Source organism: Microcaecilia unicolor, chromosome 2, assembly GCF_901765095.1.
Source record: "Microcaecilia unicolor chromosome 2, aMicUni1.1, whole genome shotgun sequence".
In the NCBI taxonomy this organism is placed as follows: Eukaryota; Metazoa; Chordata; class Amphibia; order Gymnophiona; family Siphonopidae; genus Microcaecilia; species Microcaecilia unicolor.
In genome coordinates, this window is record NC_044032.1 from 70634347 (window position 1) to 70652687 (window position 18341).

An 18341-nucleotide genomic window follows, 5' to 3' on the forward strand; every position below is an offset into this window, starting at 1 on the left:
TGCCCCCCCTCCAGCCATCCATACCCACCCATTGATTCTCTCCTCTCCCCTGCCCCCCCTCCAGCCATCCACACCCACCCACCCATTGATTCTCTCCTCTCCTCTCCTCTTTGTTCCCAGGCAGATTTTCTAACAGGAGCTGCTCATCCAATCAGAGAGCTCTATTTGAATGCAGATTAACATACAGACAATCTAATGGGAATTTTTAGTCAAAAACACTAGCTAAACCCTTCGTTTTGGATCATGCTTCACATTTGTGATCAGAGCCATGCCCTAACATTAAGGCTGTAAACATTTCCAATAATTTTTACCCATAAATATGCAAATGAGAACCTCTCAAAAATGGACTAATTTGCATACAGCTTGAGCAAATTTGAGTAGATAGCATACCAATCCCACTTCCTAGCACCTAAATTCTGCAATTAGATTTAATGCAAATACTTTTAAAACTTATTTTTAGCACTTTTAAAATTTCAGGGGTCAGTGCAAGTCTCTTTGGTATGAAGTGCTCATGTGCAGGAATTCATCCTAGTTAAATATCCCCCTGGCAACCCAGGACACCTCCAGCCAACCCCCCTCCTCTCCCAGCAGTAAGGTAATCAAATTACAACTGGTTACACAAGGCTAGAGAAGGCTTTCACTGCAGCTGCTGCTCGCGGGAGAACTACTACTACTACTATTTAGCATTTCTATAGAAACAGCTGATCCATCCTGCTGTGGCTGGAGAGGCTTAGCCTCCCCAAGCCTCTTATACTGGGTGCCTATGCCAGTGTGGCCTTTTCTGTCTTCTATACACCTCTGCAAGAACTTCCGTGATGCATTTAATGTCCCACCTAGTGGGTGGGAGATATGTTTTGGAGGATCCTGCTGTGGAATGATCATGGCATATATTGGACTGCTCTCTGCTGCCAGTGCCTGCACACCACCCCATGACTCATGTGCCTGCTTTTGGCTATGGCAATGGCCTGGGGAGGGGATTCCTGTACAGCAGGGTCTTGCATATTGGGGGAGGCAACCTATATGTTTGGACATTTCATGTCCAGTCATGGCATAGCATCCTGCCTATGCGGCAACAGAAAGTTGTGACAGAGGAAAGGACCCTGAGGCTGGCCAGAGAGGGCCTGATGTAAGAGTGTGCCAAACATGCAAGTTTGTAGGGCCCACTCAGCGGGAGAGAGGGGGGGAGGAGAATAGAGGGAAGGGAAGAGGAGATGCTGGAAGGAACGGGATAGGTGAAAGAGAGGTTAGGCAATGCCAGACTCGTTAGGGAGACCACCATGGAGTAGGGAGGATGAAATAGGGCCCCTGAAGCAAGTGAACTGGAAGGATGAAATAGGGCCCCTGAAGCATGTGAGCTGGAGAAGGGACCAGACTGCATGTGTCACACGCCGAATAAGTGTGACTTGGCATGTCTGCATTAACCATGTGGTAAGTGCAAAATTTACTGCACTTTAGTAAAAAGGCCCCTATGTAAATTACTTTAGGGCGGTAATATGAATTCTATTGGATTGCATTTGTTAAGAATTTTTATTGTCCTTTTAAACTATTATTTTGTAAGTTCCTAGTAACGATGATTTTATTTTACAGAATTTCAGGTTTCCTGGACAACTGGCCTAAGCTAGAGAAGTGGTTTTCAGAGAGACAAAATATTCTAATGAAGATTGATGGAGAAATTGAAGAAAGCTTACTTGTCAAAAGAATGGAAGAAGTGTTTTTGGCTGAACTAGTTAAAAAACAAAAAGGTAATACAAGATTATTTTTTAAATTTAAAGTTTGTGATGTGCATAAATGTATAAAAGTACAGTATGACATGTAGAAATACAAAGTATAGTTTACCTATGCAAGAGTTAAAATGCAAAATTAATTTAGTTGAGAGTTGTGGAATAAAGCACTTTTCTTAATTTAACCCATTTTTGGAAATTCCTCCTCCTCAGATAGCACCAATGGCCAAAGGCTGGGAGGAAGTCTGCTTAATGGGCTCAGCCCATTTTTGCACCATTTAATAGCTTTTTAGATCTGCTATATTTATAGCTGAATTCTTCAAAATGGTGTTTTCAAATAAGCACTGACCTGTTGAGCAAGAAGGTACAAAATTGAGTTACAAATAACAGAGATAAAGACTATGAAAGTTTGGAGGGATAAATTTGGGCAACTTTCATTTTTGTAAAGGCAGTAGAATGAGACTATGTCAGAGGTTCCCAAACCTTAGTTCACAGTTCCCTTAGGGCCTCTTTTACAAAGCTGCGCTAGCGATTCTGGTGCAGCAAATGAGAGGAAGCCCATAGGAATTGAATGAGCTTCTTTTCATTTGCCGAGCGGGAATCACTAGTGTGGCTTTGTAAAAGAGGCTCTTAGTGTCTAGTCATTTTTTTACGGAGCCCCTATCCCAAACATTTCCTCTCATCTATTCTTACTGACCACCCATCGCTGGTGGCTGCTGCAACTGCAGCTTTGAGTCCTTTCTTTTCTTGCGGGGATGCCCAAGCCTCACAAGAGATATGCTGCCCGAGCTCCCCCTCCATGATGCTTGAGCAGTGAGGAAGTCAGCGGCGTGCTTCAGCCACCGAAGGCAGCACTCATGTGCAAGCTCCATTCATGAACTAAGCATGTGCAGGAATGCCAGCATTGGCAGCAGAAGCACACCGCCGACTTCCTTTGCTCAGGCAGCATGGAAGGGGAGCTCAGTCAGTGGATATGTTCAGCTAGCAGGGTGTTACGATTGTGGCCGTGACCTCTCCCAAACTTATCTTATTCTGGTGGTCAGCTTCTGTGCTGGCTTCTGTTTCTTCTTTCTGTGTTGCTAGAGCTGGCTCTGTGTCTGTGGGCTGGCTGCTCCCAGCATGAGTCTAATTGCTTTACTATACTGCAGCTGTGTGTGTTACCTGAGCTAGCTGCCTCTGTGTGCTGGTTGCTTCCAGCGTGGCTCTAATTGCTCTGCTATACTGCAGCTGTGGGGGTTAAGCCTGAGTTAGCTATAGCTCTGTTTCAGTATGCTGCCTGCCTGTGTCTGGTAGTGGTGACATCATCAGGCAGGGCCTTGATAAGGAAGTGGTGTTCTTCCCTTCAGGGCCTTTGCAACGTTTGCTTAGTCGTTTGCTTTAGGTCCAGGTTAGTGGTAGTGCAGTGTGCACTTTTGATCTGTGTTAGCTTCCCTGCTTTTCCCTTGTGGCTCCCCTGCTTTCCCTTTTGGTGCTTTGGAAGCACTTCTGTGATTGGTGCTTTAGTAGCACCTCTGTGTTTGGTGCTTTAGAAGCACTTCTGTGTTTGGGGCTTTGGAAACTCTGTTGTGTTTAGTGCTTTGGAAGCACTGCTGTCTTCTGTGTTTAGCTTCCCTGTTTTTTCCCTTTTGGCTCCCCTGTCTTCCCTTTTAGTGCTAGGAGCTGTGCTGGTAGTTTGGTGCTTAGGAGCACCAGAGTTAGTTTAGGGTTGTAGAGCTGTTGTGCTTGGTGCTTAGGAGCACCTGTGCTAGTTTATGTGTTTAGGTTCCCTGTTCTTTCCCTGTGGCTCCCCTGCTTTTCCTAGTGGTGCTATTGGTAGCACTTCTGTTAGTATAGGGCTTAGGAAGTCCTTTTGTTGGTTTATTGTTAGGAACACTTTTGTTGGTTTCTGTTTGGAGTTCTTCTGTTGGTTAGGGCTTGGGAGCACTTATGTCAGTTTAGGATTTAGGAGTACTGCTGTTTCCAGCTTGTTCTAGTCCTGGTCCCTGTGTCATCCAGTTTCCTGTAAGTCCTGCCAGCCACTCGAACCCATGGGCTCAACCCTTGGGGGGCAGTGGCTAAGTGCAGGTGAAGCTATACGGACCAGTCCAGTGTGTTCTGGTCCGGTGTGTTCCAGCCCGGTGTGTTCTAGTCCAGTGTTCCAGTCCTGTGTCCTCCAGTCCGGGGGATTCCAGTCCAGTGTTCCAGTCCTGTGTCCTCCAGTCCGGGGGATTCCAGTCCGTGTGTTCCGGCTCGCTGGGTGGTGCCTGCAGTCCTGCTGGTGCCGGTGTGCTTGCCCAGCGTTGGTTGGTGGGTTTTGCCTGCTGCTGTCGCTCCTCGTCAGCAGCCCAAGGGCTCACGTTTGCTCCAGAGCCCGGCCCCGCGGGCACTGAACCTGAGAACCTGACACAGGGTTTGGCATCCCCACCAGCCATTTTGGAGTGGGCCTTAAAATATCCCATGGCTTCCCTGTGAGTTCACTGCAGTTTGGGAACACTGGTCTAAGCAATTGTTTTCACAGCTTTGATGTTTATGTTCTACAGCCTAAAAATTGCAGGGGCATAAAAAGGTGTCTAGATTGGGGTATGAGATTTCTGGGGTTAATTACTTTTTTTATTAATAAATGTTTCTCATTTTTGGATGGGGGAGAAGATTCAAGATGGCAACATGCCATGAACACGAGTATTACCTCTCGTGAAAAGCTGTGAATTTCAACTTATTCCTTTCTAAAAAAAAATGCCACATACAAAAAGAAAAGGAACAGTAAGGGCTGGAGCCTCATCGGCCCGAACCTCTTCCCCTTCTCAGCAAACCATTGAAAAGTTCACCGTGAAAACGCCGGACCCAACTACCGGAATGTGACCTGCTGTCTCTCTGTTATGAGAACTACGAGACTTGGGGCTTGATGTCACCTTATTGCCTCCGGAACTCAATCCACCGCCTCCACCTGAAAGCTCTCCATGCACGATGGGATTAGCCGAATCAGAAGTCGATGACGGCTACCCCCAGGAATGAGGCTCTATGCAAGGAGTAGCTGACGGAAGCTTGCAGCCTTCAGACCAGCAAACTCAAAAGAGAACACCTCTTCAAAAACCGGAGACAGTCACATTAGAGAGCATATGGATAACTCTCCAACAACTTGATATCAAACTTACTAATTCATCGGAGGAGATAGCCACATTAGTGAGAACTGTTGAAACATTAACCAAATCTTTGGACGTTGTTAAGAATGATTCTAAAACCCAAATTTCTGGGATAAAGCTAGGAATGGACAGATTGCATGATACTTCAAGTATGATTATGAGGGCATAATCGAACGCAAACGCCTATCTCCATGGGCCACTATTTCAGAAAACGGGTACGTGAAGGGGCAGACCAGACCGTTTTTTCGAAAAAAATGGGCGTCCATCTTTCGGTTCGAAAATACGGTTTGTACGGACCAAATGTGCCATGGATTTAGTTGTTTGTGATCTGGGCGTTTGTTTTTTTTAGCGATAATGGAAACTAAAAACGTCCAGCTCAAAAACGTCCCAATCCAAGCCATTTGGTCATGGGAGGGGTCAGGATTCGTAGTACACTCACCCCCCTGACATGCCAGGACACCAACCGGACACCCTAGAGGTCAGTGTGGTGGACTTCAGACAACGCTCCCACATGCATAGGTCCCTTACCATGGGTGCTGAGCCCCCAACCCCCCTCTCCCAAAACCCACTACCCACAAATGTACAACACTACCATAGCTCTTAGGGGTGAATGGGGGCACCTACATGTGGGTACAGTGGGTTTTGGAGGCCTCCCATTTACCAGCACAAGTGTTACAGGTAGGGGGGATGGACCTGGGTCCGCCTGCCTTAAGTGCACTGCAATACCCACTAAAAGTGCTCCATGGACAGGACTTGTTGCTGCTGTATAACCTTGGCACAGCAGTTCATACCTGAAGACTAATCTTGCTGAAAACGTCCTTTATTTGAAAAAGCACGTTTACTCACAGTTAACTGCAGATCAGAGGTTGTGCCCCACTGGCAAAGAGTCTCCCTGGTACTGAGATTAGCAGTAGGTCAGAGCTGGCAGAATGCTGTACAATGCCCTCTTTCAGCAACATTCAAGGTAAGAACTAAGTGCTGTAATGTGGCTAACACACGAAAGGGATCTACCTCGTGGACTACCAGAAACAAAACAGGGCACACTGACCCAGTAAGCAGAGGGAAAAGCGCCATGGGAGTAGAGCCTACCAACTACCAACATCGTGAGCATGTAACACAAGCTAGTGGAATCACGGAGCCCAATATCCTACACCCACCACAATGCACTGCTGATGTGACTCTGCAGTGCATAACAGAAAAGGTGTCACAAACACCCTTGAGCCACAGCAGAACCAGGGAAAGGCTGTCACAGGATAGAACACATTCTACTGTCATGGAGGTGGGTAAGGCATTTGAGGCTGGCATACAGGCTGGGAAAAAAAGTTTGTAAAGTGGGGTTTTTTTGGTGGGAGGGTGTTAGTGACCACTGGGGGAGTCAGGGTAAGTGATCCCCGATTCCCTCCGGTGGTCATCTGGTCAGTTGGGGCACTTTTTTGGGACTTGGACCTGAAAAAAAAGGGTCCAAATAAAGCGGACCAATTTCTCGTCAAAAACGACCTTCTTGTTTCGATTATCAGCTAAAGACGCCCATCTCTCCTCAGCCAATAACCACGCCCCAGTCCCGCCTTCACCACGTCTCCAACACACCCCCATCAACTTTGGTCGTTTCCGCGACAGATTGCAGTTGAAGCCGCCCAAAATCGGCTTTCGATTATACCGATTTGGGCACCCAAGGGAGAAAGACGCCTATCTCCCGATTTGTTTCGGAATATGGGCGTCTTTCTCTTTCGAATTAAGCACCTATGAAAGACAATATTGTGATACATAGAAAAATTGAACAAATTGAAAATTATAATCAAAGACTGAATTTACGATTCCTGAATTTTCCTAAAGCTCCGGGGATTACTCCTGTAGAAGCTTTTAAAAGATACCTTATTGAAGTACTGAAATATTCTCCAGATCTCGTTCCTCCAATTAATCGTATATATTATATACCTAATAAGAAAAAAAGACTTGGATTTGGAATCAGGGAAACGAACACAAAAGTCTGATGAAGAAAATTTGAATTTATCTGAGATTCTAGAAGCTTCTATTTGTGACAGTACAAATATCATGCACTGCTGTTTTCATATTTGACAGTGTCTTTAAGGCAGCCATAAAATTTATGCTGAAGACTACTTATGACAAATAGTGCATGAAGAATGAAAAAAAAAAGTGACTTTTCAAGTAACCATCAGTTACTTGAAAAGTCAAATTTTGTAAGTAGAAATTGATTATCTGTTCATGCTCCAAAAATAAAGGCAGTTTATCACAATCCTGGAATGACTGACTTGGACTTGTTTATCAAAACAATTATAATCATGGATTCTATGATTTTTGTTTATAACTGGAAAACTCCAATAAAACACCTCAATAACGAAAGCGAGAGTCTTAGCATTGTATTTAATCCTGCTTCTACAGATACTGTTTAAAAGGTATCTGGAACTAATCCTTGTTTCTTGTTTTAATTTCTTTATTTTAAACAATAACAATATTAACGTCATGCAGAAGATAAAAATCAGAAGTTCCCTAACAACAGAAAGGCTAAATGCTCCTCTTTCCCTATCCATCTATTACTCATCAGATCTTCATAGTCACCTTGAATTTCTACGTTTCTCAATTATAGCTGCTCCCAACCCATCATTTTCAAGCAGGACTCCTGTTCTCCACTGTTCATTGAAGCTCCATGTTCTCTTTAAATTTTCCATCTTTTCACTCTTTAGTGATCTAAGTTTTTTTAATCTATAAACATAATGCAATTTTGCCATTACAAGATCCCACAAAGGTACCTCTTTAAGTTTCTAGCACCGAGCTATAGCCAAGTGCAGCGCAGTGGCCACGTAATGAATAAACTGAAAATTAGCATGTGATAACCTGGACACAGGGCTGTTTAACAGCCAAACGTTCATGTCTTCAACTCATGCCATCCCTAATAGTTTTTCCACCCATTTAAATACAGCTTTCCACTTTTGGGCATGCCCATCACATTTCCACATTCTTGGAAAATAAGTTCTCACATTTCCACATTCTTGCCAGCACCACCCAGTTCCTTTTTTATATTTATTTATTTATTGCATTTGTATCCCACATTTTCCCACCTTTTTGCGGGTTCAGTGTGGCTTACAATATGAGTTAAATATTGGAAATACAATTTGTTACAGATTGGTTATGGATTAGATTTTGCATAATTATGCGAAACAATTGGAGTGTCCTTGGGAGTGTAACAATGGAGCACAAACATTGAAACATTGGGAGGAAACAATGGGAGCTTAGAGGGCGATAAGAAGGCATAAAGACATATCAAACAGAGCTTCATAGATGTGTAATATCATCTATAAAGTAGCTTATAGCCTTATCATATAGCTGTCCAAGGACCCCTTTAACAGTCCCTTATATATTGTTCCCCAATCCATATCCTCCCCCAGTGGTCTCAGATCCTCCACACATTTAAGTTCAAACCTAGCTAATACAAAGGGTAGAAATATGGTAATGGGAGGAGGAGGATAGAAGGAAATAGGAGGCTGGGGAAAGAGTGAGATAGAAGATGGGAAATGGGAGAGCTAGGGAGTGAGAGAAAAATATGGAAAGATGATAGGTAGATGAAAAGTAACAAGAAGGAAATGGAAGACTGGAAAGTGAAAAAGCAGAGGAAATTTCAGTAGACAGAGGAGCTCATTTTTGAAAGAGAAAAATGTCTAAAAAGTGGCATAAAACAACACTTGGATATTTTTTCTCACCAAAACATCCAAAACGCTGTTTTTGAAACCCATTTTCCAGAAGTTTTTCTATGCTGTTCATCTGTAGTACGTCTAAATCTCAAGGAGGCATGTTAAAGGCGGGACTTGGGCATTTCTAAGACCTGGACGTTTTTTTCAGCCATAATGGAACAAAACGAAAACATCCAGGACTAAAGCTAAGACATTGTGCTCTAGACCTGTTTTAATAATGACTAAACCCCCAGAAAGTGCCCTAAATGACCAGATGACCACTGGAGGAATAAAAGAATGACCCCCCCTCCCCTTACTCCTCCAATGGTCACTGAGTCCCTCTCACCCCCCAAAGATGTGAAAGAAACAGTACATAACAGCCTCTATAACAGCTTTAGATGTTATGGCCAGGCCTATTAGAGCAGCAAGCAGGTCCTTGGAGTAGTGTAGTGTTTGGTGCAGTACACTGTAGAGAAGGGGAACCAGGCACATAACTGGTATACTTGTGGTGGAAAGTGTTAGCCCTCTAAAATCCACCAAAATCCTTTCCCCCTAAACCTACCTGTCCTCTCCCCCCTTTCTCTATTTCTGTGGATGGCACTCTCGTTCTCCCTGTCTCTTCAGCTCGGAACCTTGGTGTCATCTTTGACTCCTCTCTCTCCTTCTCTGCTCATATTCAACAGATTGCCAAAACCTGTCGTTTCTTTCTCTATAACATTAGCAAAATCTGCCCCTTCATCTCTGAGCACTGTACCAGAACCCTTATCCACACTCTTATCACCTTTCGTCTTGATTATTGTAACCTGCTTCTCACCGGCCTCCTTCTTAGCCATCTCTTTCCTCTTTAATCAATCCAAAGCTCTGCTGCGCGACTCATTTTCCGCCAAAGTTGCTATGCTCACATTAGCCTCCTCCTTAAGTCACTTCACTGGCTCCCTATCCGTTTCCGTATTCAGTTTAAACTTCTCTTATTGACCTATAAGTGTATTCACTCTGCCGCTCCCCATTACCTCTTCACTCTCGTCTCTCCCTATGCCCCCCCTCGGGTACGCCGTTCTGTAGATAAATCTCTCTTATCTGTCCCCTTCTCCTCTACTGCTAATTCTAAACTCCATTCCTTTTGTCTTGCTGCACCTCACGCTTGGAATAGACTTCCCGAGCCTGTGCGTCTAGCCCTGTCTTTGGCCGTTTTCAAGTCCAAACTTAAAGCCCACTTCTTTACCACTGCTTTTGACTCCTAACCACTGCTCACTTGCCCTGTCCTTTTTTTTTCTTTTATTCTTAGTATTTTTATTGGTTTAAAACAGTATTACAGTGAACAAGTCAATACAACAGTAAACAAATTTCAAAAAGCGGGAAGGGGGGGGGGACAGAATGAAAAGCTTCTCAACATGCATCTCTAAGGTAGGTCAGTAACAAAGACCACTTCTCCTTATAATAGATATATCGACATGATTTTTGAGCTAGGAATGTTTCATATTTATAAGCCTGAAATGCTAAATTCCACCAGTCCTGATGTGTGGCTTGCTTCAGAGACTTCCAGTGCCCAAAGACAACTTTCAAAGCTAAACCAAGCAAAGTATTCACAAGCAAGCAGTCATTGTAGCTTAACAGAGAACGAAAACACTGGTCTCTGAGCAACACATACTTGTACAACATAGGACCAGTGAAGTGAAAGACATCTGTTAAAGTAAGCCACACATCAGTCCAAAATGGTGCAAGACACACACAGTCAAAAATAAGGTGTTTGAGAGTGCCCTGCTGAGCATGGCAAGACCAGCAGAGATTGGAAATGGAAGGGGTAATGGTATGTGACCGGAGGGGCGTCCATAATGACCTGTGCATAAAAAAATAAAGAGACTGGGTGAGGGCAGCAGACCTGGAACACTTAAACAGCGAACTCCAAAGCTGTCCTTTTACCTCGCCTATTTATTCCCTTACCCTTAATTGTTCTGTCTGTTTACCTGTCTTATCTAGATTGTAAGCTCTTTCAGCAGGGACTGTCTTTTTGTGTATGGTATACAGCGCTGCATATGCCTTGTTGCGCTATAGAAATGATAAATAGTAGTAGTAAAAACCTTTGCTACCCACACATAGGTGACTCCTGCAGCTATAAGGGCTATTGTAGTGGTATACAGTTGGGTAAAGTAGGTTTTTGGTGGGTTTTGGAGGGCTCACCATACAATATAAGGGAGTAAGGTGAGATGTGTACCTGGGAGCTTTTAAGTGAAGTCCACTGCAGTGCCCCCTAGGGTGCCCCACTGCTCTGCTGGGATGTATGTGTGGCTATTCTGCTAAGAATGCTGGCTCCTCCTACAGTGGCTTGATTTTGTGCATTTTTCACTTGGGCACTTTTGTTTTTCAAAAATGAACCAAAAAGATAAACGCACAGAACACAAAAACAGCAAGTGGCCATTTTTGAAACAAAAAATGTGATGTTTTGATGTTTCAAAAATGACTATATTTGCTATTCAGATTCTGGACATTTTGAGCAAAACGTCCAAGTTGGACTTAGATGTCATATTGAAAATTCCCCTCAGAGAAACAGAAAAGAAAGAAAGGGAGGTAAAGGCTAAAAGAGAAAGATCAGTATATCAGAGATAGATGCAGTGAGGGAATAGAACAAGACATACAGAGAAGACATGACAAATGGACAACTGTCTCTGGAAAGAGAGTTAGCAGAAGACAGCCAGGAAAGCAGAAAAGAAAAACTTGGACTAACATGGTAGAAAAATGAAATGTCCAGATAAAATAAAGTTAGGAAAGAGTGTTTTATTTTTAAATGTATTCACTGGATTGTGTTAGTTTGGCAGAGTAGCTTAATGGTTAATGCAGCAGACATTGATCCTGGTGACCTGGGTTTGATTCCTACTGCAGCTCCTTGTGACCTTGGGCAAGTCACTTAGGGGTCCTTTTGAGGCAGTGGGCAAAAGAAATTGAATAATTCTGAGAAATCATATTAAGGGTTAATTTTGGTTAAAGGTGCTCAAATACTATTTCTGCAAATTCTCAGTTTTGCAAGTACAGTGGAGGAATGCAGGCTGGAATTAATTACTAGAACTCTGTTGAGCCAAAGGTTAGGAAAGGTCAGTGAGAAATGAGACTCTGTCCTTTGTGAATTGCCAATGCTAGCTGGCACATCTGTATACTATTAAATCTTGAGGGGATATTATTATGAATGGACAAAGGAATGAGCCAGATATATTGTAGTTTAAGATTAGATAGAAATACTGTTTAGAGAGAGGCAATAGATTAGTATTTACAAGTTTTTGATATTTAGAATATGTGTTATAAGGATGCTTATTTTAGAATATGTATTCTGTGTAGTTAATATGTAGGAAACCTTTTTAAATTCTGTATCAATTCTTTGTCTGATGTTTCTAAGCAAAGACTGTAGTGAAGAGGTCAAACATGTGTTTTGACTTATCTGCAGTTCTGGCTGGTTCAATGTATAAGCTGATAGGTGAAAAAGGTCAGGAAAAGTCTTGATTAATTATAGGTAAAATGTAGAAATGGTCTTGAAAGTGATAACCTGATATGTATACTATTAAGTAAGACTGACTTTTGACCTCTTTAATGAATGCCAGAGTTTAGTTAGCAGTTAGTACTAGGAATATGAGAAATCAATCATAATAACATGTAAGAGACTGGAGCCCAAATGTCTGGTGTAAGGGGCCCCAGGTCACAGGTCAGTTTAGGATGTCTGGAACCTATGTAACTGATATTTCAAAAGTAATGATTGGTTGAGGCAAAGTGACCAATCTATTCCTTAACCAATTGGAGAGTAAGGGGGCTGGGCTAGGCTAGGTTGGATAGAACAGTATTTAAGTAGGAGCAGAAGCAGTTTACGTCAGAAGGAGCTCAGAAGAAAGAGAAGGACAGAAGGAACAGACAGAAGAAGGAGAAGACAGCATAAGAAGAGAAGCAGCTGAGAGAAAGACCCAGAGAGCTGAGAGAGAGAGAAGAGAGCTAGAACTGATGTCCTGCTTTGTTTGCTGGCAAATAAAGAAGATTACTCTCTCATTCTGGTGTGTGTTGTCTGACTCCTGAAGTATCACAAATTCCTATCTCAATTCCTGCAACAATTCTTGGTGGCAGCGGTGGGATGAATCCTGCATTAATCCCAGCACCCAACTGACTGGAGAACATTCGCCGGGTATGTATTTTGTATTTTGTATTGTAATTCTAGCTAGAAAATTGTAAACCAGCCCCTCAAAGAAAATTGAGGAAGGAGAGCCTGATCAACTCTCAGCGAAGGCCCTAGTACCTTCTAGTCGCGGGGACTAGAAGCGAAAACGCTTGAGCTTATCTGTATCTGAGAAATCTGAAATTGTTGGGTGGGATTTTCTGTATGGAATGTGTGATGCGTGAATGATTAACTGAGTGCGGACTTCTTATAGCTGCATTTCCAATTAACGCGAGTTCAATTGGTCAGCAACGGAAGGAAGCGATTGCTGTCTGTCTACCTAGTGTTTCGAGAGTGCAGACCCCTTACTGCACTTTCAAAAAAATTCCCTCCCTTTTTGTGTGTTGTAACTGTAAGCATTATGGGTGGGACATCATCTAGACAAATTGATACCCCCCTAGATTGTATGCTTAAGAACTTCAAAAAAGGATTTTTAATTAATGACTATGGACAGACTTTAAGCTCAAATACTCTAAGAACCTTGTGTGAAGTTGAGTGGCCATCTATGGGAGTGGGGTGGCCCCCTAGTGGCAGCTTAGATATTGAAGTAATCCGGAAGGTCTACAGCATAGTTGTAGGAGAACCAGAATATTCTGAACAACTCCCTTATATAGATTCCTGGGACAGCCTTGTGACTGACCCTCCCTCCTGGTTAAAAACTTATATGGGATCCCCAGTAAAATTCATGTTAGGCCGTGTTCAAAGAAAGATTAGAAAATCTAAACTAGAAGAGGGAAAGAGCCCCAGGAAGCCTACCACCCAATCGGTGGCTTCCGCCCCTACCCTGTCTGAGAAACCCATACTCTCTGATGACCCCTCAGACCTTGAGCCACCACCTTATGGCCCATTGTTGGGGTTCCGTGCCGCCCCTAGAGATCCACGCCGCCCAGCTCAAGCCTCTCCAGCACAGGCTTCTCCGGATAGTTCTTCCCCTCCTGTGCAAAACCTGCCACACCCTAGGTTGGACTTTTCACCCGGCCTCTACCCTTCTGTGCCACATCCTCTCCTGTTAACCTCTGAAGACCCGTTTTGGGTTCCACTCCCTGAATCCTCAACTCCCGACAGCCCAGCCTCTCCTTCTAATACCCCTACCCACTCATTAGGGGCCCGGCATCCCTTTCAATGGACTGAATCACCTGTGACCACCTCTCAGTCTATGAGTACCCCTCCCCATCCCTCAGGGGTTCAACACACCTCCACTGAATGGGTTAGACCTGCTGCAATCACCTTTGAGCATGATAGGAGGGTAGCTCCTAGCTCTACCTCAGGTTCCATTCCCACCTCCTCGAGAGTTCTGCCACTCCGACAGGTAACCATCACTCGACCGGATCCTAATAATGAGGGTCAGGTTATACAGGCACAGGCCTATCAGTATGTACCCTTCACAACCACTGATCTCCTGAATTGGAAGACGCATTACCCCTCTTATACTGAAAAGCCTCAGGCAGTGGTGGACCTAGTGGCTAGCATTATGGCCACCCATAACCCAACCTGGACTGATTGTCAACAACTTCTCCTGACCCTCTTCACAACTGAGGAGAGGCGGAAGATTTTGCAAAATGCTGAGGCCATCACGCGAGAGCGTGTCCCCGGGGGGACACAGGACCCAGAGGGATGGGTTAGAGCTCGGTTTCCTCGCGCAGCTCCAGATTGGGATCCAAATGATGGGCAGCACTATGAACTGTTGTCTGGCTATTGCCGGGACTTGCTGGAAGGTATGAGGAAAGGCATAAAGAGGCCCATTAATCTGGCAAAGGTCTCTGAAATTCTCCAAGGGGCAACTGAATCCCCTGGGGCCTTTCTAGAGCGACTAATTGAAGCCTACAGAACATACACCCCATTTGACCCTGAAGCCCAAGAAAACCAGAGAATGGTGAATAGTGCATTGGTGGCCCAGAGTATGCCAGATATCCGGAAGAAGTTGCAGCGTCAGGAGGGATTCGCAGGGATGAATACCACCCAGCTAATTGAGATCGCAACCAAGGTTTTCATTAATAGAGATCAGGAGGTGCGCCGAGAGGCTGACCGGAAGATGCAGAAGAAGGCCGACCTTTTAGCGGCAGCCATTACTAATTCCACCCTTAACCGAGGTCGACCTCTAGCTAATGGGAAGCCAAAGTGGGATCCCGGACCACCAGCCAGGCCCCGAGATTCCTTCAATCAATCCCGGCCAAGGGGGGAGAATCCCAGACCAAGATTGGAGAGGGATCAGTGTGCCTATTGTAAGGAAAGAGGGCACTGGAAAGATGAATGCCCCCAGAGGCGCCAGGGACTGAGAAGGGGACCAGGAGATCGAGGAAGCCGAGGCCGAGTTCGAGAGGGAAGATATGAGCCTCCTGAATCTGACATCATCGGGATAGCCGAGATGGCAGAATGGGATGAATAGGACAGACCGGGTTCCTACAAACTGGGCTCCCAGGAACCTATGGTCAAGCTAACTATAGGGAGCCGCTCAATTCCATTCATGATTGATACAGGAGCTGAACATTCTGTTGTGACGGAGCGATTAGCGCCTGTGTCTGGAAAAACTGTCCGAGTGGTGGGAGCCACGGGGGTGCAGAACCGGAGGCCCTTTCTGACAACCCGTAGATGCCAATTAGGCTCACACATAGTCACTCATGAATTCCTGTATATGCCAGACTGTCCAATCCCTTTGTTAGGTCGAGACCTGCTGTCCAAGCTTAGGGCCCAAATTTCCTTTGACTCTGATGGCCAGACTTCAGTCTCCTTTCGGCCCCCGATATCCAGCCCTAAGGGTATATTGAGTTTCTGCTGCCCTCTTGAAGAAGAATGGCGGCTGCATCAGTCGCAGGGCCAAGTTGACCTACCCCTGGCAGACAGCTTTCAGGTCAGTGGGGTATGGGCAGAAGATAATCCCCCAGGGTTGGCCCGAAATATTCCTCCTGTACATGTAGACTTACTTCCAAGTGCCCGGCCAATCCATCTTCGCCAATACCCAATTCCCAGAAAGGCTCTGGAAGGGATTCAAGCACATCTGAATCGTCTGTTATCCCATGGAATTATTCGACCTTGCCAGTCTCCATGGAATACGCCACTATTGCCAGTTCAGAAGCCAGGGACTGAGGACTACCGGCCAGTCCAAGACTTACGAGTGGTCAACAAATCTACTATCTCATTACACCCTGTAGTGCCTAATCCATATGTCCTGCTAGGATTGATACCTTCTGGAGCTACCCATTTCACAACACTAGATCTAAAAGATGCCTTCTTTTGTATTCGGGTGGCCCCCGCCAGTCAACTGCTTTTTGCCTTTCAATGGGAAAACCCAGTAACAGGAAGGAAGCTTCAGTATACATGGACCCGCCTGCCACAGGGGTTCAAGAACTCCCCCACTATTTTTGGGACAGCCCTAGGGCAAGACCTTAAGACTTTTAAATCTGAGCCTTCCAGGCGAGTTTTACTCCAGTATGTAGATGACCTCCTGATTGCAGCAGTGACCCAGGAAGAGTGTTTTGAGGCTACTAGAGAATTGCTGGAGCTACTCTTGGATGCAGGCTATAAGGTCTCACGCTCAAAGGCCCAACTTTGTCAGTCAGAAGTGAAGTATCTGGGCTTCTGTATTTCCCAGGGAAGTCGGAGACTGGATGCTAGTAGGAAGCAAGCGGTAGCTGCAATTCCCCAACCCAAGTCCAGAAGAGAAGTTAGGGAATTCCTGGGAGCAGCCGGATTCTGCAGAATTTGGATTCCAAATTTTGCATTGATGGCGAAACCCCTTTACCAGGCCACAAAGGGGGGTGAAAAGGAACCATTTGAATGGGGACCTACTGCTCAACAATCCTTCATTGCCATAAAGAAAGCCCTACTCCAAGCCCCTGCGTTAGGTCTTCCTGATGTGGAGAAACCTTTCTCACTGTATGTCCATGAGCGACAGGGGGTTGCTCTGGGTGTGCTGACCCAGATGATGGGATCCTGGCAGAGGCCTGTTGCATACCTGTCTAAACAGCTGGATGGAGTGGCTAAAGGATGGCCAGCCTGCATGAGGGCCATTGCAGCAACAGCCTTACTGGTCCAGGAAGCTGATAAGTTGACCTTGGGGCAAGAACTGGTTGTTAAAGTCCCCCACGCAGTTCTTACCCTCATGGAGTATAAGGGCAACCACTGGTTTACAAATAACCGTATGGTTAAGTACCAAGCCAGCTTGTGTGAGAATCCACGGATACACCTGGAAACAGTGGCTACATTCAATCCTGCTACTCTTTTGCCAGCATCTGAGGGACCACCGGATCATGACTGTATCCAAACCATGGATGAAGTGTATTCCAGTCGACCAGATCTTAAAGATGTTCCTTGGAGGGACCCAGATGTAATTTATTTCACAGATGGAAGCAGTTATGTGGAGAACTCCAAGCGACTGGCAGGCTATGCTGTGGTGACAGAGGACAAGGTGATAGAAGCAAGAGCCCTGCCCCAAGGAACTTCAGCCCAGAAAGCAGAACTTGTGGCCCTCATACGAGCTCTGGAGCTAGCAGCAGGACTGGTAACCAACATTTATACTGATTCCAAGTATGCTTTTACAATTCTACATGCTCATGGAGCTTTGTATAAGGAAAAGGGACTCATAAATGCTGCAGGCCAACCTGTTAAGTATGGACCTGAAATACTTCAGCTGCTAGAGGCTGTGTGGGCCCCTAAGAAGGTAGCTGTCATTCACTGCAGGGGACACCAAAGGTTAGATACTCCAGTGGCCCGAGGGAACCGCCATGCTGATCGGGTGGCCAAGGAAGCTGCTCGAGGACCCCCAGCAAGTACTGTGACTCCCCTGTTCCAAATTCGATTGCAAGAATGGACACCTATGTATACCCAAACGGAAGAGAAATGGGCTCAAGAAGAAGGTGCAGTAAGGAGACCTGATGGCTGGTTACATCTCCCTGATACCAGAGTTCTGGTGCCACGCCACCTAGCTTGGCCTGTAGTGTCTCAAGCTCATGACCTATCACACTTAGGGAAAACAGCACTAGCCCGTCTACTCAATCGAGTAGTGGTGCTGGAAGGATTGGATAGTCTGGTTGCCACTGCCTCTGCCCGATGTACTCTTTGTGCCCAGAATAATGCCCGCCAGGGACCCCGTATTCCACCAGGAGTTCAGTCTAGAGGACTAACACCCTTTGAGTCCCTAGTTATAGACTTCACAGAAATGCCCAGGAGCGGTAGGCTCCGATACCTCTTAGTTATGGTCTGTACCTTTTCTGGGTGGGTGGAAGCATATCCTACAGTCACTGAGAAAGCCACAGAAGTAGCTCGAGCTCTCCTTAGGGATGTCATCCCCAGGTATGGACTGCCCCTTGCCATAGGTTCAGATAATGGTCCCGCCTTTGTTGAAGCTACACTTCAGGCCCTGTCCCGCGCATTGCGCATTACCTGGAAATTGCATTGTGCCTACCGTCCCCAGAGTTCAGGGCAGGTTGAGCGAGCAAACAGAACCTTGAAAAATAGCCTAGCAAAGATTTGTCAGGAAACCCAATTGAAATGGCCACAGGCATTGCCACTAGCCCTCTTTCGCCTCCGATGCACCCCAACTAAAGGAACAGCCCTCTCTCCCTTTGAAATTGTGTATGGGAAGCCCCCAGCCATTTTACAGGGAATTAAGGGAGACATAGGGACTTTAGGG

General features: G+C 45.4%; 1 protein-coding gene across 1 annotated transcript in view; it reads left to right on the top strand.

Annotated features, from left to right (window-relative positions):
- Window positions 1-18341, top strand: part of SPEF2 (sperm flagellar 2) — a gene marked incomplete at its 5' end in the record, with an annotated part of 550273 nt that overhangs the window by 335986 nt on the left and 195946 nt on the right. The window contains one exon of the mRNA XM_030191922.1: window positions 1588-1742. Coding sequence (XP_030047782.1) covers window positions 1588-1742 — 155 coding nt within the window. The remainder of the gene's footprint in view (window positions 1-1587; window positions 1743-18341) is intronic.